Here is a 23,154-nt window from a genome sequence, read left to right as displayed (position 1 = left end):
CATTTAAACCTGTATTGATTACTGACCATAAATGAGTGACCCCCCACAAATTGCCAGGCATAGAAGCAGCTGTTGTTCACTGCAGAGGAGATTTACTTCAGTTAACGTGTCAATAAATATTTTTAATACAACAGTGTGACAAACAATGTCATGCCTCATTATTCTATTCATGTGCCTACAGCACATCCCCCGACAGTAGTATTAATTTCTGGAGCCAAAATTAAGTAATGTATGATAAGCACATTCCCGGGAGATGGCATAGCATCACCTCCCAGGACAGATCCTCAGCAAGTGCAACTGATCCTACCTCTGTTAATCTCAGCAGATCCAGGGCGCTTGCTTTAGTCCAGTTCTCTTCTTGAACACAGATCATAGCCTGCAGTCCCCAGTAGTTAGCCAGAATCATAAATAGTAAGCAAAACAGGCTGTAAATACATGGTGAGAGGAAAAGCTAATTGATTTAAAGGATACAGTGGTAATTGTTGTCTCTTTCTTTTAATGCAGATAAAATAGCTATTCCAGATTTTGGGACAGGTGCTATGGAGAACTGGGGACTGATCACATACCGAGAAACAAACCTGCTGTATGATCCTGAGGAGTCAGCCACATCCAACAAACAGAGAGTAGCTGCTGTGATAGCCCATGAGCTTGTTCATCAGGTATATTTTAGGACATGAGTCACTTTTACAGTGTTTCAAATGTATAGTCACAACATTTTAAAATTGAAAATACTGTCATCAACTTAATCTCAGGATCTTCTACATGTGCTCAAAATCTGATTGCAAAATATCATGTTAAAACAGATCCCTGTTAGAGCTTTAAAATACCATGACTACTGCCTTGGAATTTTTCTCAGGAAGTTAGATGCTTGGCCCCAGACTGTCAGCCTGTTTATGAAAATCTGTCTAAAATGTCTTAGAGAAACTAATTTACGTGTGCAGATGTCTCTTTCGGGCAGGCAAACAAGAACAGTTATACACTGTAGAGGCTGTCTGAAAACATACTGTTAAAAGCAGAAATCATCAAATCAAGAGGAAGAAACTAAAAATATTTTCAGTGGCACATGAATCATTAGCAATCTGCCGAGTAATATGTAGTTTTATAATAAAAGTGATGTTTTAACACAAGGCAAGGCCTTCATTCCTATTCAAACCCCAGAATTATGATTATTTTCATCTGGCAGCAGGAAGAAAAGTAAGCAAATCAATGTTCTATATGCAGATGTGAGATACTGAAACGTACATGTACCATTTATCTAAACCTACGTCTTTATGTTTATAATTGTAGTGGTTTGGAAATATTGTAACCATGGACTGGTGGGATGACTTGTGGTTAAATGAAGGATTTGCCAGTTATTTTGAGTTCCTGGGAACAAATGCATCAGAACCAGATTGGGAAATGGTAATTATTTCTGCCTTGTGGAGGGTTGGCAGGGACTGGGAGGAACATTTTGCAAGGGAGTAAAATTTGGACAAGGATGATGAAGACTAAAGTATATTTATAGGAAACTAACATAGTGTGGTGCAACATAAAGAAAAAGTTGGTTTAAGTTTTTCACCTACCTATGTTATGGTCTGAAGCTAGTTGAAGTAAACTTTGTGAAGATTCGGTCTGCAGGGAAGAGTCATTCTTTTTTAACAAGTGTGTCAAGTGTTCGGTTATTATGGCAGATAACACCGAGGATGTGTTCTGGATAGAGCCTTAACAGTTTTGCATGGCTGCTTAAAGGTCTAGCTCTGAAAGATGGAGATTTTTCTGTATTTATTTATTTGGGCTGTACTCTCTTCATGGGACTTAGGATCGTTATCTGATCTGGTAAGGTGTTGGGAACCTGGGCCTGTCTCCACAGCTTGGGCTATTATCAAAGAAAACAGTTGACTTCCATTCAGCTTCTGCTGGCATTGTAAGTGTCCTTTCAAATGCTCCAACTCAGACAACCTCTATTCTGTACAGTGCAAAAATAGGTAATGACAGTGGATAGCCGAAGTGCTAACTGTGCCAACTCCAGATGCTTTACAGGTGTTGCAAAGAAGTTAGCCTTAAATATGCATTATATTCTGTGAATAATGGGAGTTTTCTTGCTCCTTTCTTCCTCCCCTCCCAAACAGATGTGATGGCCCAGAGCATACATATTTTCCCCAGCTGTCCAGGTGTAATGAGGTTCTGGGTGCTAAGACATACACAACATATGCCAGTGGAAGGGAGCAGAGTAGGTTTTGCATACATTGAACCTGTTGAAACCTACTATCTCCTGAACCTAGTGACTTTAGAACAGACAGTGCCTACTTGCTGCTTTCCCTGCCTCTCTCCCTGCAGAGAGGCTAAGAATAAAAAAAATCCCTGGGTCATTTCTACACTTTAAAGCAGAAGATCTGTGGTCCTAACTAAGAAATGTTCTAATTACTGAGTTTAAAATATTAAAGACCTTTTTTTACCTACATACTATGTTGATCTAAGATCTAAGACATTTCAATGTTATCCTAGTGAGTATTAGAAGAGGAAAGCTAAATTGAATTTTAGTCTTTTTTTGGTCAATATTGATTAGGAAATAAGGGGATTTTAACTGCTGGCTACCTAATATTTTTTTTTTTAATTCAAATCAATTAAAAAAAAAATTATAAACCTTGGGATGGGGAACCCTGCCTCCTTCTTCCCTCCCTTCCTCCCTCCCTCCTACCCAGCTCCTATTTTGGAAGAGGAGACTGTAATGCTTTGTAAATATGGTCACACTTCTGAAATTGGTAACACAGACTACTCTTTTTGCCTGCTGGGGGCAAGGGAGGGTGGTATGGGTATGTCTGTGTTATGATACACACAGGAAAACAGGATCTGAAAAAGGCAATTTATCTTAGTTAAGGAGAAGCTGTATCCCTCCCCTCTCAATGTAAAGCAAGAGTTTGCAAGTCCTTCTTTAGAGGCATGAAACTTCATTCTATTTCAAATTGCCTAGAGAAGGTGAAGTTCAAGCTACTTATTTGAGAAGTAGGCATATACTCCTGCCCTTTGTTTCTATTCTAATATCTTCTTTTTCTCAGCTTGAACAGGTTTTAATTGAGGATGTGCTTCCTGTACTGAAGGATGACTCTTTGCTGTCTTCCCACCCAATTGTAGCCGATGTGTCATCTCCAGCCGAAATCACCTCTGTGTTTGATGGGATATCCTACAGTAAGGTAGGATATCATTCTGTTGTGACTTTGGATGCAAAGGAAGGGGCAACTTTGGAGAGGAGATAAAAGTCAGTGGTGCTCATAATCAGGACTCCCAACTCACTTGAGCTGTGAGAGGAGCAGTGCAGCCAGAGCCTTTGCAGCCCCTGCGCACCATGCAGGCCTGCTCACAGCATGCAGTGATGCAGGCAAAGCACAGTCTCACCAGCCTCTGCCACTAGAGTGCTGGGTTTAAAATTAAACTAAACCAGGTACTAATCACATCCCTCTCCCATCACCTTGTGCTGATGCAGCCCTGTTATGTCAAGTCTCATAATCTAACACAAGGGCAGAGGAGGCAAGGGCAGGTGTCCAGGTATCCTTCCTGTCACTTCCCCATCATACTTGCGGGCCAGTATAACTTCTGTTTTGATGAAGCAAGGCAGGGAACCAAGCAATGAAAACAGAAAAGTGACTTTTTATGTCAAGTTGCTTGCAGTATCCTAGCCACCCAAAAAACCTTAACAAAGATGGGTTACACCAGCCTCTACTGGCATTGGCTTAAATTGGGAAATAAGTTAGCTCCACCTTTCAGTGAAAGTTGTGGAGCTCAGGAATGCAGTGGAATACAGTAGTCTGTAGCCCAGGAGGTAGTAGACACTCCATTAAGTATTTGATAAGATTTTTGCTCATCCCAACCCAGAGTGTGGCAGTGAGGACCTGTGCCTATAAAGACTCCCTAAGGAGCTACCTGGAAGGATACCTTGGGTCTGCTTGAGCAGAGAGACACTGGAATGCTGGAGTCATCGACCACAGTTGTGACCAGGGCACACAGAGGCCTTTGGGAGCCCATGGTCTCTGTAGTACTTGCCGTGTGGGGCGGCAGCCTGGAGATCAGCGCTTGTGGGAAAGTGCTGTGAGGTCCAGGCGTGAGGGACACCAGCAGCCATGCTGAGGATCATCACTTTGAAGACCCAGCCTAGGGGGCTGAGGCCAGCTTGTCTCCCTCCATATAGGATATAGCCAAAGCCACTTTGTCCTTAGACAAGCCTTAGACGTGAAACAAAGCAGGTATCCCCCCATATCTAACCAAGGAGTCTCTTGACTCAGGGGCCTCAACAACATTGTTCCCTCCAGTTGTTTTCTGCAGTGCATCAAGAGACAAGCCCAAAGAAACACAGGAGAAAACACCCCTGTCACTCTTCTCCTCAACCAGCCATCTCCCATGCTGCTTGTGAACCTGATACTTTATATTTTTATTGGCAGCTTCTTCTATGACTCTGTCAGTGTTCTCTATCTGATGCCGTAACAAGCTTCCACTGAACGCGCAAAATCCAGCATTATTAAATACCGCTTGTTGCTTTCCCTCCAAGCTCCCATTATCAGCTAAACATACAGTATATATTGCATTGACTTTAGCTTCAGCTGTGCTACAATCTGTAACTACAGATACTACTTTTATTAGCTAGACTTGATCCATCCATTTCCATCAGTTTTCTGTTTTCAATTGTTAAGTCCTCTATCCAACAATACAACCAGTATTTATTGCATCATAAATGCCTCGCAGTCAAACCATAAACCATGTAAAAACCTGCATTGTGTAACACTGTTTTTAAATCAAACTAACAAAAGTCACAAAATATACAGAGCTAAATCAAATACTCTGGATCAAAATGTATTTTAGTGGTGAGCTAAGCAACAGACATACTTTTGCAGGGTCTGTAAAAACAATGGAGAAAAAAAAATCCTAGTTTTTACTCATCTCTTTGTGCCTAGATAATTACTACATGAACTCATTTTTTTAAAGCAAACACACTTGAGGACTTGTGCATTGTTTGGGAACAGTTTGCTTGGGATATAATTTGGCTTGGGTTATAATTTGGCTTGAAAGAGAAAGTCTTTGCGTAGATTTAGCTCAAATTACTGTTGGTATTTATATATAAATGCATGACAAAATTAGCTTGTTTCTTTTTGGCTTTATTTTGGCTTCTCTTTTGTATTTTTCTTTTCAAAACCATCTTCTCATGATAATATTCATCACTAAACAAATAAAGCATAATTTGGAATGCTGTCTGTTAGTCTTACCAGACCAATCCAATCCTAAGACTCTGATGAATTGCCTAAGGGTTTATGGAGTCATTGCAGTGTATTCTGTACAAGATCCTCTAACTGCTGTGGGATTGATAGGGCATTATATGCCTAGGAAAGCTCTACTAGAGTAGAGCTGGTAAGTAAATAATTAATGTATATAATTGTTTTTATCTGCTTTTCTAAAGTATTTGCACCTCATCTCTTTCCCAGTTTAATCCTCTCCCTTATTTTGAAAGGTTTTATTAAAGTAACAGTGATGTTTTTTGTCTTAAATAAGTACTTTTAGAAATTTGTTTTTGGACCCCCACATTTTTGGAACTTCCCAGCTACAGAAGTTTAGGATTAATCTTCCACATTTCTGCCACAAACAAACCTTGTCATATACTTGGCAATTACTATGAAATTATGTGGGAGTTGATAAAAGACTCCCTGCTATACCCCCATCAGAGAACGTCAGCTAGTCAAATTAAGGTCACTTTCCTGAGCCTCCCCAAAGAGTTGTAAGAAAGAAAAGTTATTAAGATACTGGTGTTCTTTTAGTATAAATGGGAGGGGATGGTTTCTGAGAGGTGATACCAGATAAGAAGTGGCTGAGAGACAAAGCTGAGGAACTGAGGTTCCCTAGTGCATACTCGTGGCCTTATGATCACCATTGATCATTAAGCAGCTTTAGGATTACCACTAATGGATATCTGTTCTAAATGTTACTGAATTGGTTGTGAACATATTCCATGGCAAACACATCAGATTTCTGTATCAGAAAACAGTCATCTGCTGACCACTTTGACTCTCCAACAATAGACTTGAAAGCAGTTTGAGGCATATCTGTTCAAACAGTCCCTCTGCCATGACTCATCTAGTTGTTATTCTCAGACACATAAATAGAGGAAACAGGATTTACTGAGAATTCAGATAATATTCTTGGTTTTATGGGACAACTGGATTTTTAAACCATTCATAGCATTAGGCTCTCAACTGCTCCGTGATATAGCTCAGAAAATGAAAACATGCTAATCCTAAAATTGTATTTTGCATCTTAGATGGAGTTTGCACTCCTTTTTTTTCTTCATCATTTTGTGTACACTCTGTTCTTTGTTCCACATGGTTCTTCTACTTCTCTCTCCTGTCTTTTGTTTCTTTCTTCTTTCAAGGTCCTAATTGTTTGGTTTTATTCCTGTGATGCCCAAGTTAGTAACTCCTCTGATCCCAAATCTGCCCCATTTCAGAGGCAGAGCTCTTACACTAGTCCTCAGCAAATCTCATTCCTTATCTTCAGAGGGCATACCTAACCTCTAAAGCTGCAGACTTGCAGCATTTTTAGAGTTCCCTTCCTGCTGTGTGTTCATCTGAAGTCACTGCCCCTCTCAGGCTGTTCCCCTGACAGGGGTATTCCCCAGCTGCCCTCACCTCTGTCCTGTTCAACATGAAACAGGGAGCTCTGCTCACACAAACTGGTAGAGTGGCAGGACAGTAAGCTGCAGCAGCAGGGCTCAGGAGCTGAACAGAGGAACAAGTGTCTGATCACAACTAAAGACTGATTCTCACATCCAGATTTAAGCTCCACCAGGTAGGCATGCTATCCCACAAAGGAAGTAGAAAAAGCACATCCTTAGTCTGATGGATGATTTCTATTTTTGCCTTATGAAATACTCATTCCCACGTTGCCTTTTAGATGAATGGAAGTCAGTGTTAGAGCAGTGTGGATTGACCTTCTCCCCTTTCCCTTTGTTCTCAGGGTGCATCGATCCTCAGAATGATTCAAGACTGGATTACACCAGAGCTCTTCCAGAAAGGCTGTCAGGTAAAGGTGGCACCAAACCCACCAGACATACAGCCCATCTTCATGTGACAATAGCAAAGCCATTATTCAAAAAGTGAATATCAGAGATCCTGGTATTGGTAGCAGAAGTACTTAGTGCATTTCAATACTGAGTGGACAACATGGAGGGGAAGAAGTTCCATGCTCCCACAGAGGCAGGAATGTGAACTGCATAAAGATTTGATAACCAGACAGTGAGGACCTAAATTCCTGACAGATTTTAGTAGAAAAACCTCCTCTAACCCACTGTTATCCTATTGTCAACTGGGATCCCCTCATTCTGCTGTAAAGTGTGTCTGTGGCTTCCTAAGGCCACGATCCTCCAACCCACACAAGGCTGCTGTGTAGGAACACTCTTAGAGGCATAAGCTCACCCGTGCCCTCATGCAGGGACACCCAGCCCTAGAACGTCAGTAGGGAGAAGAAAAGGGTTATATTGCACAGTTCATAGTCCTTTCTTATGGAGGAAAAAACGTGGTGCTGCAAAATGACAAAACAGGAGAAAGGAGCCATCCCAGAAGGAGAAAGGTTGTCTGTGTTTTATTCTGAACAGACATTGGAAACAGGCATTGCAGCGCAGGCTTACCACATTTGTTCTTACTTCCCTCTCTCATGAAAAGCTGCTATTTATGGGCTGCTACAATATTGTTGTATTTTCCTGTACTTCCCCTTTCACATAATCAATCAGAACAGTTACCTAATACGGGAAAATACAGCCACCTTGTCTCCAAGAGCCTAACCCTTCCCTTCTGCTCAGAGGCTTCAGGAGCACTAAGGTAGGCAGCTGTGGCCAACTGCGAAACAAACAGCACCATCTACTGACTGAACACCACCGGGAGCAGGTGACAGGGAAGGAAAACACCCGCCAAGCAGCCAGGGAAGACAGAGGATGGGAATAAGGTTTAAGCATTGCAAACTCTTTGCTGAACACCATCATTCAGTGTAACAATCGTTTTGATCAAAACTTAGAGGTGACTAGACTTTGCTAATTCCACTCTTAGTCCACAGGTAGTGAAATCTCATTAAATATCTTCCTCCTGCTAAACAGCCTCTTGCATTAGTCAAAAATTTGCAACAGGGTATAGTGGTGTCCATTTAAACAAAACACAAAGAACTCTTCAAATACAAATTTATTTCTTACTAAGAAGTCGCTCTGGAAAACGCTGACTTTTGGTGTTATGGGATGCATTGGACAGCAAAGGAATTTCATCAGCTGAATACTGATCCCCATTTAATCTCCCACCCACAGTACTACCACCCATGTATGGATACTCTGTGCAACTGAGAGGTACTCTCTGTATCCCTGTACAACTGAATATGTGTATTGTTTTCATAGGCAAACAAGAAACACTATTTATACTGTAGCATTTTCATAGTTTTCCATCTTTCTCTAGGCATATTTGAAGAAATACCATTTCCAGAATGCCAAGACACAACAATTTTGGGAAGCTCTGGAAGAGGTATGTTTTGCATCCACCCAAACCCTTGCTACTAAATGTTTCATATCTCACCCACTGATTTCAGTTTCTCAAACTTGTAATGTTCTGTAGCTCTTCTGTCAATGAGAGATCACAAGCTAGGCAGCCTCCCAGTACAGCTCTCTTTTTTTCTTTCTTTCTTTCTTTTTTTTTTATTTTTTGCATAAGGCTGTGGGAGTGGGATAAGAACCGAGAAAGGAGGGCTTGCTAACAAACAACCTGCTACTGAAACATTCCCCCTGCAACTCAAACTCATTTCATGTGTGTAAACGCCTCTCATCCACCATCATGCACCCCATACTGTCTCTTTTCTCTCTCCAAATTCAGGTGTTTGAAAGCCCTCAGGAGTATCAATTCCCAAGTAATTTTGGTGCTTATATCCCTCTCTAGCTTCTGAGTCCCAGCTGGGTCATCATCTGTGCCACCATTTTCTGATGTTTCCTGTTCCTTGAGGCTGGCCTATTTTTTTCCATCTATCTCATTACCCCCCCATTACACTGGCATACTGCCAGGTTCTTCCCTGATATTATTTCCTTTTCTTCCAACCCTGTGGACATGCACACAGTCTAAATTGTGCTTTTGTTTCTCTTTTCTAGTTCCAGTCTTCTCTTTGGTCCCAGACTTCTTCCTACTCAGCAGAACTTCTTATTGTCTCTCTCTAGTGCCTTGCATCTTCACATCATCTACCTCACCTGGAGAAGGAAACACTGGAAGTGACCCTAGCTCACTTCTCTCACAGGTGGCACTATGGGAAGGTAGTGACAGCTTTCTCCAGCTCCAGTTCCTAGGACAGATGTTCAGTGTTCGCAGAATGAATCAAAATTTTACATTGGTGCAGCTGCTGGTGGTTAATACTGGCTCTTCCTTCACACTCAAAACAGGACACACTGCAAGGAGGCTTCTGGCTTTAAAAACCCCACTGTGTCTTTTCTGTCCTGTTCAGTTTTTCTGTCAGAAAAAAATGGAGAGATCTTTGAGCATGCAAGAGCCCTCAAAGGTTCCTTAGTATTTCTTGTCCATGTTACTGGCCAGTGTCCTGCCTACACATTTCTCATTTCTTCTGTGGATGTTCCAGTTTCCAAATAATTTATTTATTTGGAAATAAATAAATATTTATTTCTTCAATGATAGGCACCATAAAAAGATTTAATGGAGGATTTTTTTTCCTGAACGTGCTCTTTCCTCTGCCTCTTTCTTTTTATTAATACCAGAGACTTTCTTTCCTTTTAGGACTGATTTTCCATTTTCACTGCAACCTTCTTCCGTCATTCATAGGCAAGTAATAAACCTGTGAAGGAAGTCATGGACACATGGACTAGGCAGATGGGCTACCCTGTTTTGGAGATGGGATATAATTCAGTATTCACACAGAAACGTTTTCTTTTGGATCCCAATGCAAATGCTTCTCATCCCCCTTCTGATCTTGGGTGAGTTCCTACTGCAAATGTAGATACAAACCAGGTAGAAACTAAGTAAAATGTGCCTCATTAAATGCATTTACAAAAACAAGTTAAAAAAAAAAAAACTAAAAAAAAACCCCAAACAAACAAACAAAAAAAACCCACTAAAAACACAAATAAACAAACAAAACCCAAATAACCTATACAGTTTTTCTCTTGGGAAACACAATACCTCTCTTCAAATTTGAATTCTTCAAATTCCATCGTAGTAAGCTCCATAAAAAGATAGTAAAACCAGAAGAGTATACATCTATTAAGATATTTTATTTAGGAGATACAAAACAATAAATCTTTCTTCCTGGAGCTAGGAGGAGATACCATAACTTTAATTTTTTTTTTTTTTTCTGGAAGTTGGTGACCATTAATTTAACCCAGGGTTATAAAGATGACATGTATTTCCCATAGCATTTGTCACCAAGGGGGAATCTCCCTGGGATGAAGTATAATATACTAATATGGAAGAGCAGCTGACTGCTCAAAAGGGCTTAATAATTTAAGCAGCCCCATGCAGGTGGTTGACATTAGGCTCACAGCATGCTCTGTTGTCCCACATCCCTGATTGCCTGGTCACAGTCCTGGTCAGGCTGTGCCGTGGCTCCATTCCTGCCCAAATTTCTCATCTTTGTCCTGGGCATGCCCTGGAGTGAGGAATCTGCACCTACCCAATAAAGGTATACAAGGAGCTGAGGAGCAAGAGGTAAGGCCGCATTTGCCTCCCACTGTTTTTTAGTGAAGGAATTAGGGCTGTCTTGGAGAAGAAAAATAGGCTGGAAAAGGCAAGAGGCCCTAATAACTGTATCACAGTGTTGTTTAAACTCTTTCATTTTTTTCCATCTGTAAAAAAACTTTTGTAATACTTAACCATTTATTTCAAGTCAGCATTGCAAAGATTAACTAGTATCTGCACAAAGCCCTAGACACATCAACATTAACCTTGACACCAATTATTGACATATAATAATCTTGTATTAAATCAATTGCTTTGTATACTGCTAGAATATTGCCTGACATTATTTAGTAAATGTATATGTCCTGACATTATTTAGTAAATGTATATGTTCATAAGCACATGTCAGCTTCATAAAACAAGATGTAAGCATTAAAATAAACAAACAAACAAAGACATATTGCAGGTGTTTTTTTTACCATTTAAATTCAAATGTAATTTGATTTTCTTTCCCATTAAATAATTTCAGTTACAAATGGAATATACCAGTCAAATTTAAGCTTGGTGATTCATCAGATTATATGTTCTACAATGCATCAGATTCTACAGGTAAATGTCTTCTCCTTTTAAAGATACTGAATGGATGAAACTTAAATCATTTGCAAAAAACAGAGCACAGAATGAACTTTCATACTTTCCAGTTTTCAGATGTGGAAGCTAGCACACAGCTTGGTTGTACTGCAGTTGCTAGTAATTTCAGTGATAAGATTACTATTTCCCCTGTACAAACATTATGTCAATTTAGGTTCAGTTTCCGTATAGGGCTTAAGCATCTGTTTAAATACAGTCCTATTCAAGGAAACATCTATGCATACTCTTAATTATAATGCACTAAAATCAATTTGGCTTAGATATGGCCATTGTCCAGTCCAAGAAAAGAGAAGTCAGAGGCTGATGAATGCTTGTGTGGCATGGTAAACTGGCCACTTGAGTTCAATTAAAGAAAAAGAACTACAAATGATTAATCATCTTTTCTTATGCTGATTTCAGAAATGAGAAAATTCCTACGTGGTTCTTTTTGATCATTGTTATATTATGCAGTCAAATCTGAATTTCTTGTAATACATCTTCAGTGGACAAAATTGTGGGGAAAAATTACTGACTTTTTTCAGATTTTAAATTACATCCCATTGAATTTCAGAAATATTACAATTGGCTTATATTTTCTTGTACTTGTTTGTTACTTATTTTAAATTCAATTTGTCTTTTGTTCTGGGTTGTTTTTTTTTTTTAACCTGCTTGCTTTTAGTATCCATGCAAAAGCGAACAAAAAGTATCTTATTTCATGATACAAGTCAGAAGTTAACACAAAGAAATTAAGAAATTTTCTTTCTCTGATTTCCACATGATCTGAGGGCTTCAAGGGGCTATTAACTTGCAAAGTCTTGATTAAATGCTTACTTCTACATTCGTGAAATTTCTGTCTTGCAGGGCAAACGGCAACTGTAGGGAAAATTCCCTTTAGAAATATTTTATATGTAACATGCAAACAGAAACATGCTTTTAACTACAGCCACCCTCAAAACACAGATTCAAAACCATTGTTTTCAACGGGAAATAGAAAAATTTTCATAACTAGCATCACCAACTGGACCAGGCCAAACTTCTGAGAAAAAACATTTTTCAAGTATTTATTTTAAATGGGAAAATCCTTAAACATGAATGCTTGGATAAAGTCTCAAATCTTTTATCAACAGCTACAAAAATTGAATCAAAGAAGAGTACTGGAAAGAAAAGTTAAAGTTAGTTGAAACAAACTGAAAAATGAAACTAATGGAGGATAAAGTATAAGAACTTTAATAGTGCACATGAGGATGAAAAATGTTTAAAAATATATATTTACAATAATTGCTTCTTTACAATTTTTTACTTCTTACAATGACACTAAATCTCACCATCCTCATCCTACTTACAATGACCTCCATTTCAAATTTAACAAACTAGCTACCCAAGTAATTACTGCAATTCATTGTTTTAAGACAAGTGCTGGCATTCATCAAAATCCATAATAATTCATCTTTACTCAGAGCCATTTAGAAATAAAGAAATAAATGAAATTAAGGGTTGGACCTTATTTTGATATCCATTAAAACCAAATAACACTTTTGGAATCAAGGAATCTCCAGTGAGATCTGCATCATATAAGGCGCACAAACTGATGACTGTTTGTTTTGTAGGAATTAGAATATCAGCTTCTCCTGATACTTTTCTGAACATTAATCCAGACCACGTTGGATTCTTTCGGGTGAATTATGATAGTCAAAACTGGACCAGCTTAAGCCGTCTTCTGCTCCAAAACCACACAGTGAGTGATGTAATTTCTAACCTGTCTGGTGGGTCTCTTATAAAAGGTCTGTAGAGGCTGGGGTTTTTCTGCAAATAATCTGTATATTCTTGATCCCTCTTTTCCTCTTTTCATACAGAGTTTTTCAGCTGCTGATCGCGCAGGGATTTTGGATGATGCTTTTGCTTTAGCAAGGTAAATTAATTCTCTACAAAAATCTAGAGATTTCAATATGAATTTTTCACTTTTTGTTGCTAATAATTAGAATTCATGCAATGCAGATGGTTGAAAGAAATTTTCTGACTTTGGTATGAGCTTTAATTCTTTGTTGCTTTATCTTGTCCTCCAAAAAGGGTGCATTTAAGTATGCATTGTCAACTTGCATTACCATTGCAATCACAAGAAATGCTGCCTTTCAGTACTATGGCGAGAAAAAAAAAAGCAGGCTTTAATTGCACAGGTCTTAGAAAAGGATGTTTTCTCCATATAATTAACAACAATGGAAGCACTCCAGAAGAGGTTAGGTATCCAGAAAAGCAGAAGCATGCCTACAATGCATACCAAGGCATTGAGTAGCTACCACCTCAGCTAGTAGTTTGTTTAGAAACTTGATTGGAAACTTCTAGATCTTGAGCCCAGCCATGCTGACACAGATAAATTTTAGGCAATCTGTAACAGCCTCTAAGACTATGTCCTCAGCCTTTCAGGATGTCACTAACCAGCAATTCCTTTCTTTTTTTGTGATAATAATGTCAGTCAGTTAAGGACTGCCCACTTCTAGGCACACTGGGCTGCTGCACAATGCTAGCAGTCTTCTCACAACAGCACAACTCCTACAATTAGGCATTGATCAACAGCAATCCTTGGTTATCTCTTTGGAAAAAACATTCCAAGTTACATTCCAGACTAGTTTCTCCCTCACAAAGTTTACTACTTCAGGCCTTCTAAAGTAAATAGTAAATCTAATATCTTTGAAGAAGCAAGTTCTTCAAATTCATTAAAATAACAGAAGTTATGTTTTCTCCTTCCACAGACCTGGACTTGTGAATTACTCTGTTCCCCTGGAACTCACAAAATACCTAAGAAACGAAACAGAGTATTTACCTTGGAATAGAGCTGTATCAGCTGTAACTTACCTTGCAGATATGCTCGAAGATGATAAAGATCTCTATCCCCTGTTTCAGGTGATGAAGCAAAATAAAAGCCAATCTGGCTTGGGACCACTGAATCTGATAATTCAGAATCTCTCACAAGAATAATAGTGAAGTTCAGGTGATTTTCAGTGTTGCTGAACTATTAACATTTACTTTACTGTTCTCTTAAAAAGCCCTCTAAACGCTGCTTCGTAGTGGTATCTGAATTACTTGGATTCTGCATTCAGGACTATGCACTTGTAGAAAAGACATTATGCCTAATTATTCTTATAATCGGTCATCATAAGGCATGTTACAGGTATTTATTAGTCAAGGCTGTCCTGCATTCAATAAAGATGTATAGGACAGCAAAATCTCAAACGCCTGTCCTTAGCACAAAGGATAGCTATATCTCTATGTGGCAGTGAGTAGGTTTGTTAGTTGACCTAAAATACTGAACATGATTTAATGGTCACTAAAGTAAGTATGTCCTGAACTATCATCTCTGGAAAGCAGTTGTGGCAGCATGTCCTTGCTGTACCCCAGCCTTCATCTGGGAGCACAGACAAGGTTGAAGAGAAGCAGGTTGGCTTTGTCCTGTCTGCACATCAATATTGCAAACATTCAGACTTGGCATGCTGTGGAGATCTGAAAAGATTGTGTGTGTGCCTGTTCATGTTACTTTTAATTCAAGAGATGCTAGCTCTGGGAAAAAATGAAGGAGAACAAACTATGACATTAAATATATTATTATTTAAAGAAATCTACACATGTAACCAACACCAATTTTCTACCTCAGGAATATTTTCGCAATCTGGTAAAACCAACTGTGGATAAACTGGGCTGGGAGGATTCTGGAGACCATTTGCAGAGGTGGGACAATCTTTATTTTTTCCTTCTCATGTTATTGATGCATTCAAAAAAGAGTTAGCTGTAGGAAAATATCTGTCTCACTCTCTTTCTCTCTCTTTCCAAGGCTTCTTCGTGCATCTGTTCTAGACTTTGCCTGCAGTATGAATGACACAGAATCTTTGAACAGTGCTTCTCAGCTCTTTGATAGGTGGTTACAAGGAGAAACGTGAGTGCTCACATCTTTTGTCGTTTGTGAGAACACAGCATATGACTGGGTACCACTGATCTCAAGTAGGAAAGGGGGAAGAATATTTAAGTACTGTTTCTTTGTTTTAGTATTGCTGCAAATCTCCGACTCATAGTATATCGCTATGGGATGCAGAACTCAGCCAATGAGACATCATGGAATTACATGTTCAACAAATACCAAGAAACTTCATTAGCCCAAGAAAAAGAAAAGCTGCTATATGGCCTGGCATCAGTGAGGAACATCACCCTTTTGGACAGGTGATTTAAACACACACAGATTTCTCTTTTCCTACAGAAGCAACTTGTTGCTGTTTGCTCATTCGCCTCATCCTTTCTTCTGTGCTGTCATTTTGGTCAGATTACAGCATGAGGAATGCAACACATTTTCAAGACCAGTTATCTAACATGCACCTCTGAGATTGTACTATGGCAGGAGAAAAGCCTTGTTCTTTTAGTGGAAGATATTGAAGACATGGTAGTTGCTGCACACAATCAACAACCTTCAGCTCTTCCAACAGTGTGTTCACCCTGTGCAATTTTAGTTGCTTAATAGTTAATTATCGGGAGAAAATTAGTCATTCATTTCCTCTTTAATCAGTGAAGAGAGGCCAGACCGACAAAGCACTGCTTATCCCAGACCATGAAAGGGGCTTAAAATCAATAGAAAGAATTGCTTTTGGGTGTTGTCAGTCATCCTCCATTACCTCCAGTTTGCTTAGCCTAGATGTCTACTTTCTAATTAGCTAAAATTAGGCAAACTGCCTTGATAAATTGTTATTAACAGTCCTATGAAGGCATCCACGTGAACTTGCAATGCTCCCTAAGGTGCTGTGCAGAAGTGCTCAAGCTAGAACCAAAAATGTTGAATTCATGCTGCCATGGCAATGATGAGTTTGCCCCAGAGTGGTCCAGCAGACTGACTGACTTGGCAAGTATCTCACCAGGCTGTCGCCCTGCATAGGCACACTGGCTACTTTAGGCTTATCTGATAACTTTGCATGTTGTATCATGTAGCACTCATGCAAGCAACCATCTACACCAGGGCCATTCACCACTGTATTGGAGCCCTATCTAAATATCATAACATGGAGCAGCCTCTGCTTGAAAGAGTTCCAAGTTTAAAGGAGGGAAAACAAGGAAGTATAGGAGATTCAGATAGAGTAAATATAAGAATTAGAGTAATTGAAATAATGGTAGGAAGCAGCTGCATTCCTAAATTCTTGTAACTGCAACAGCCATAACCTAAAGCCATTAAATAGCTAATGGCTGACATTATTAAGATATGAATTAATTAGCTAGATCAGACTATATTTGCAGAAAACAAAAAATCACTCCTAAAGCAGGGAAAGCTTGTCTCTTAATTTACTATTAAAATAACAAACAAGGATGGAAGAGCAAACAGATTGAACAAAATTGTCCAGTACATATAGGGAAAAAGAAGACAATCCTTAATCCCAACACAGAACAGCTTGAAAGGGTGTTCTGCAGCTGCTGCTGTGAATCCATGACCATGCTGCTCATCTCCCTGCAAACATGTGTGCTTCACTCCATCAGTCAAAACCATCTGTCCCATAACTGGAAGTAAAACTGCAGCACTTGCAGCCATGCTCTGCCCAAATGAATTTTAATTTTGTATGGATAAAAGTTTCCAAACAAACAGCACAGATGTCAATGTGAGCAAACCACCTGTGTATGTATTCATGGTCCCTGTAAGATCCCTGTAAGAAAAGTCTGGACTACTACTTTTTTTGGTGCTTGGCTTAACAGGCTGAACTACTAACTGGTCCAGTCTTGTTTTCTCTACTGCATTAAAATATAGAAATAATAATGGGGTTTGGCTATTTTCAAGTAGAGACAGAAACTCTACCTACTTTGCTAAATAGATTGCTAACTAAGATTTCTTTCAATACAATGATCTCTTGACACAAGTTATATTTTAGATCTGTGTACTTACCTTTAAAATGCTCCAGGAAAAAAAAATAATATTCCTGTTTGTAAATGGCTCTCATTGATTCTTATGGCATTTCCCTTAGATATCTGAAATATATTTACAACACCAGCCTCATCAAAAGCCAAGATGTGTTCACGGTCCTGAAATACATCTCATATAACACCTATGGGAAAACAATGGCCTGGGACTGGATACGACTGAACTGGCAGTACTTAGTTGAGAGGTACTCTAATGAACTCATGGGAAACGACATCCACCTGTAAATCTTGTTACATGCCATGTTGTTCTGTGTTTTCATTGTACAGTTATAATCACTGCCCTTTGCAAAATGAAAACTGAAAGCTTATTCAACACAATTACATCAATTTGCTGTGGAAAAATACTTTGTTGCTAACTTGAAAACCATTCTTTCCCTAAATGAAAGGTAAATAGTCATCAAGGAGAAAAAGTTTTACCAAGGCTACAGAAAACTTGTTATTGCATGGAAATTAGTGAATCAAATCTCCACTCTTGCAACTGATTTCATACCAAGTAGACAGAGTATAAAATATGGCTTTTTAAAATTTTATTCTAATGGTTAACAGCAAGCAGCAGACATACAGATGAGCAGTGGAAGTAATTGCAAACCTTTTAACTTTTCTCCTCAATATTTAAGTGACCTATCTCTCTTTCCATCTCCTTTCTGAGTACTTGGTGAGGGCACAAAAGGAAAACACCTGCAAGCCTAGAGCTGTGATCTGGACAGTTTTTGTATTGCTGAGCAGCAATATTCCTAACTTCCAGCGTGAGACAATCAGTAATTACTTGAAAAAAATTATTCCACCATAAAAGATCACTCCATTAGTAAACATATTTAAGAACAGCTCAGATATTATGTAGGAGTACTATTTTTCAACTATTTGGAAAAATTCTATAATTTGAGTGTACCTGCTTTATTGTAACAAAATTAGAAGTTTAAGCTTCAGATAATTATGGTTTTGCATCAAATATAATTTATTAAAATGTTTTTCTAGATTCACTATAAATGACAGAAACCTTGGTCGAATAGTAACTATTGCCCAAACCTTCAACACTGAGCTCCAGCTTTGGCAGGTATGATGACATCAATTCTCTTGAATTTAAGTCAATATATTTAACTATCTTCTGGACAGGAAACTTTTTTTTTTTTTTTTTGGTCCTCTAAATGCTTAAAGCAGCAGGAGTTAACTGTAAAACTATTCCAGTGCTACTAGCATGGGCTTATAGATCTATCCCAGTCAGAGTTACCCCTGACTGTGGCTTTGTAAAAAGCCGCTTGCCCAATAGCAGCATTATTTACTTCACATCAATTCCTTTTCTCTTTTCAGATGGAAAATTTCTTTGAAAAATACCCTAATGCTGGGGCAGGAGAAATGCCCAGGAGTCAGACACTGGAGCAAGTGAAGAGCAACATCAAATGGCTAAAAGAAAATAAGGAAGAAATACAATCATGGCTGAAAAGCACAGTAAGGCTTCAAAGTCTTACTTTGTGAAAAAGATCAGGCACTCAAATCTTCAAAGATGTTTAGCAATGTGGATTTCTCACCTAGGTACATTAGAGGACTAAGACCTAATATTTTTTCCTACACTCAGGAGACCACTGCCAGAGCAATGTTAGTGTAGTTGCTTAACAGGAATAGCTTTATATGTTGAGAACTGAATTTGCCTGAACAAACAGGACAAAGATTTAAAGTCATTCAAAGCAGAAGTGATGGCAGAACTGGTGCCATCACACCACTCAGAAGTGGTGTCCTTGCTGATCACTCTGTTCTCACTCCTTATGCACGCCACTCTGCAAAGCTACTTCTTGGTTCGCACAGAAGTATGTCCAGTATACTCAGGGATTCATTTCCAAGTGCACCTCATAGGAGCTTTCTCCTGAAGGAAAGGGAATTAAACAGTAGTTTTGACATTGACTGAAAATTATTCCCTATATTTATAGCTGTAAAAATTCTATGTCTGGTATTTAGGTTTGCTTTCTGATACTACAGAAAGGCCAGTTAAGCTTTCCTCTCAATTGATTTTTGAAGCCTAACTACTAGTACACAAGGGATCAATATTATCAACTTCTTTTTCAATGTTATTAGTTGGGATTCTGTAGCTTAGAGTAAGGGTTGTCTTGGTTATTTTTGTCTTATTTCTAAATCTTAAAAAAAACAAAAAAAGATAATTTGTAGCAGCCAATACTGCAAACAAGACATGCATTATTTACTGTTTCTTTTCTTATAGAAAAATAAAATTTAAAAATCTACATGAAATGTCAGTCTCTTTCTAATGAAATTATGAAACTTCATGGGTTATAGAAGAACAGCTGTTACATAGCTGAGCTGTGCTGTACGTAATAGCTTCAGTGACTTCTGAGGGGGGAGAAATCTATTAACTCCTCTGAGAAAACACAGAAAAAATGGGAAATGCACCCAGAGGGATCAGATGAGTCCCACTGCTGCAACTGAGTCTATTGCAGGACTACAGACGGCAAAGAAAGAATTCTCAGTCCCAAGTCCCTCTGCCCTTGTGATGCTGGAGAAAGCATCAGGGCTACTCTGTCTCTCCCAAGCTGGAACCTGGGGGGTTTTGGTGTTCCCTGATTTCTATGTGCTGTGTCCTGACAAGCAGTAAATGTGAGCACCTCCTTGCCTTCTCCCTGGTTTCCTGAGCAGAGACCACAACCAGCCAGAGCTAATGTCTGTCCAGATGTCCTGGGAGCAGGATCACAGAGCACCCCATAGTACGTAGCCCAGGGAGATTTCATGCACAGCTGTTAGGAAACTCTGCAGTTGGATCAGATGACAGAAGCATGGAAAAGCACTTCTCTTACCTTCATTCTGCAATGCTATTCAAAGGGAAGAGGAGATGACTGTAAGGTACAGAAATTTCAGTACAGGCTATGTGCTTGCCTCTGGGCCTTGGTACAGCACAGAGGACAACAGAACAACGTATGTAGTCCCAGATGGAAACACTTCACTCAAGGCTGGTACTGTTTTGTGCCTCTCTCTAGACACCCAAATAGCTGTGACAAGACCAGACAAATAAAGTCGGTTGTCCTGTTGTGCTGGTTTTGGCTGGGATAGAGTTAATTTTCTTCACAGTAGCTGGTGTGGGCTATGTTTTTCATTTGTACTGGAAACAGTGTTGATAAAACAGAGATGTTTTCATTACTGCTGAGCTGTGCTTACAGTGTCAGGGCCTTTCCTGCCTCTCACACCACCCCACCAACAAAGAGAGCAAATGTGCGTGAAGTGGGAGGGGACACAGCTGAGATAGCTGATCCCAACTTGCCCACAGGATTTTCCATACCATAGTGCAGCATGCTCATCATGCATCATACAGAGATGGAGAGGAGAAAAAGGAAGGGACCAACATTCATAGTGATGGTGTTTGTGTTCACAAGTAACCATCATGTGTGATGGAGTCCGGCTTTCATAGAGATGGCTGAATACCTGCCAGCTCATGGGAAGTAGTGAAGGAATTCCTTGTTTTGCTTTAGTTGCATCCACAGCTTTTTCTCTAATTAGCTTTTTAATTATTAAACTATCTTTATCTCAACCCATGAGTTTTCTTGTTTTTACATGCTCAATGCTCTCCCCCATCCCACCAAGAAGGAGTGAGCCAGTGGTTGTGTGAGGCTGAGATGCCAGCTGGGGTTAAAACACAAGACTTGTCAAAGGAAAATGTCAGTCATTTGCCTCCTGCAAACAAAACATGGCAGGATTTTGACTAACAGTGGTTACAACTTGCTAGAGACACCAGCTACTCTTCAAGGTGAGGAGGTGGCAAAGGGCCAGGCAATTCCTTCCAGTTTTTCTTGTTGCTCAGATTCACACATAAAGAATCACACTTCACAGTGAAAGTGAAGCAGCTGCCCACACCCAAAACAACCAGCAGCAGACAGGGAGCAGATTGTCCTTGGGCAGCTGCCAGCTCAGTACAACATATGACAACTCACCTTCACTATTTTACACTTTTGATGAACTGAAGGAGTGGAAACCAAACAAAAACTCTTTTGGTTTCAAGGTCACAAACAGGTTTGATAGCATCAGAAAGTAATGCCAACAGTGCATTGTATCACTGTGACTATCAACAGTACACTTGTCTCTGAAATTTTTTCTGTGTACAGTATATTTTGATTGAAGGTTTTTAATTTCAGATGGCCAAGATGTGCAACATTGCAAAACCATTATGAAGATATCCAAGCACACAGCTCAGTCATCTTCCCTTTCAGAGACGATTTAATGAAATTTTGGCAAAAATAACTGATTTTATTATTCATATATTTCTGCCACAAGCTGCTGTAGAAAGAGAAGTTTGACTATTATGGGAATGGTACAAGATTAAGAAGTTTCTTTAAGATATTCTTATCCCTTGTTACATGTAACCTCTACTACCACCAAGTGGGACTAGGCTGGCAAACTTTGTCAGCTACAGTAGTAGGCTTTCATCAAGGAAAACACAGGGAGTAATGGAGACTTTCTATGATGCTGGAAAGCTACAGTGAAAGCAGCCTTCACCCAAGTCACACAGACAATACTGTTTCAGACAAGACACATATTGGTAGCACTGTGCATCACTGTAGTAAAAAGAATAAAAAAGGTCAGAGAGAGAGAACAGAAACATATTACTGAAGCACAGAGAGAAAGAGAAGCCAAGGACAAGCTTGAACAACTACTGAACTCATGGACCTGGGTGGAGGAGATTTAAAGAGTGAACCAAGCAATTTTCACCTGTCATTTGATTCTCATTCAGTTCAGGAAGTTGTGACCAATTGCAGCTTTTGTGCCTGAGCCACACTGGATCAGAGAGAGTTTTAACTAGTACCTGCACACTTTTGATGTTACAGAAAGGTTAACTGGATTTCTACACTGATCTTTAGTGGGCCAAGGAACATGGAAGAAAGTCCAAAAGCCCCAGAAGGCAGCTGGTTTTATGATAGGGTAAAGGTTCTGTCAATTTTAAATAATGTTCTCTAGATTATGCAGCGCTATTGCTACCTTTAAATGGCTCATGGAGAATGTACTGTATGGCATTTGCCTCTTTCAGACTGTTTGTCCGAGATGGATAACAAATCTGGTACATGCTAAATCTTTCAGTCAGGAACTGGTGCATTTATAAATGGTCTGTGATAAGCTTAAGAATGCCAATTTGAAACTGAATCCAAAGAAATGTGAACTGTTTTAAAAAGAGATAATTTTCCCTCGGTCATTCGATCAGCAAGGAAGGAATTTCTACTGATAAAGCCGAGTGAAGGAGTGCAGAACCAGCTGGCCCCTTAGATCCACACAGCTTTTTGAGATTCTGCTGTTCCTATTGTACCACACCAAAAGCTATTGCAGGCAGTGAGGCAGAGAAACGGTCTTGAGTAATCGAAGTGCAATGTGGTGGAGTTAAAGAGGGGCCACTTACAACTTTTGCAGTGTTGCCTTACACCAGCTCTGCAAATCTGTCTCATATCAGCTACAGCTGTGTGTCCTATAGAGCCTGAGCCCGTGGGCCCCAGGAGGCTGTAAGCCTGATAGGAGCATGAAAATTCTTTATCTTGTTAATTCAGGTAAAGAAACAACTGAAGACATTGTATTACTGCAGAGCAAAAAAATGAATAGCACCAATGAGAACACCAAGGTGTCTACAACTCCCCAACTCAGCCAGTTTCTAAACCAGCAGTTAAGATCCCTATGAGTATGCAAACATAAAAAAAAAGAGACCCCCCCACCTTAAACATATAGTATGTCTGTTGAAATGGAACGTGACTGGGAAGTATGCTCAAGTCTTCCCACAATAACCAGTACCATTTCTTGGCATTTTGTGTGATGGCATCTCCCAGCAGCTTTTGGGACTCAAGGTGAGAGGGAAAAGCTAGCCTGTGCTGGGCATAGGAACACCTAGATAAACAGGGTCTGAAGGACAGGAACTTACCCTGTTGCTAGCAACAACAATACCATACTGACAGAT

At 39.5% G+C, this 23,154-nt stretch overlaps 1 protein-coding gene across 1 annotated transcript in view; it reads left to right on the top strand.

Moving 5' to 3' along the window:
* Nucleotides 1-18,796, top strand: part of ENPEP (glutamyl aminopeptidase) — a 32,490-nt gene extending 13,694 nt beyond the window's left edge. Inside the window, exons 5-20 of the mRNA XM_068187397.1 lie at nt 505-659; nt 1,288-1,401; nt 3,036-3,170; nt 6,973-7,038; nt 8,451-8,516; nt 9,810-9,961; nt 11,191-11,270; nt 12,899-13,026; nt 13,145-13,200; nt 14,039-14,189; nt 14,938-15,011; nt 15,115-15,216; nt 15,327-15,497; nt 17,273-17,413; nt 18,204-18,282; nt 18,537-18,796. Coding sequence (XP_068043498.1) covers nt 505-659; nt 1,288-1,401; nt 3,036-3,170; nt 6,973-7,038; nt 8,451-8,516; nt 9,810-9,961; nt 11,191-11,270; nt 12,899-13,026; nt 13,145-13,200; nt 14,039-14,189; nt 14,938-15,011; nt 15,115-15,216; nt 15,327-15,497; nt 17,273-17,413; nt 18,204-18,282; nt 18,537-18,701 — 1,835 coding nt within the window. The 3' untranslated portion in view covers nt 18,702-18,796. The remainder of the gene's footprint in view (nt 1-504; nt 660-1,287; nt 1,402-3,035; nt 3,171-6,972; nt 7,039-8,450; nt 8,517-9,809; nt 9,962-11,190; nt 11,271-12,898; nt 13,027-13,144; nt 13,201-14,038; nt 14,190-14,937; nt 15,012-15,114; nt 15,217-15,326; nt 15,498-17,272; nt 17,414-18,203; nt 18,283-18,536) is intronic.
* The last annotated feature ends 4,358 nt before the right edge of the window (nt 18,797-23,154 follow it).

The sequence above is a fragment of the Anomalospiza imberbis genome, chromosome 4 (genome assembly GCF_031753505.1).
Source record: "Anomalospiza imberbis isolate Cuckoo-Finch-1a 21T00152 chromosome 4, ASM3175350v1, whole genome shotgun sequence".
NCBI lineage: Eukaryota > Metazoa > Chordata > Aves > Passeriformes > Viduidae > Anomalospiza > Anomalospiza imberbis.
The sequence above is the reverse complement of the archived record's forward strand: the minus strand, read 5'-3'. Positions and strand labels throughout refer to the sequence as shown.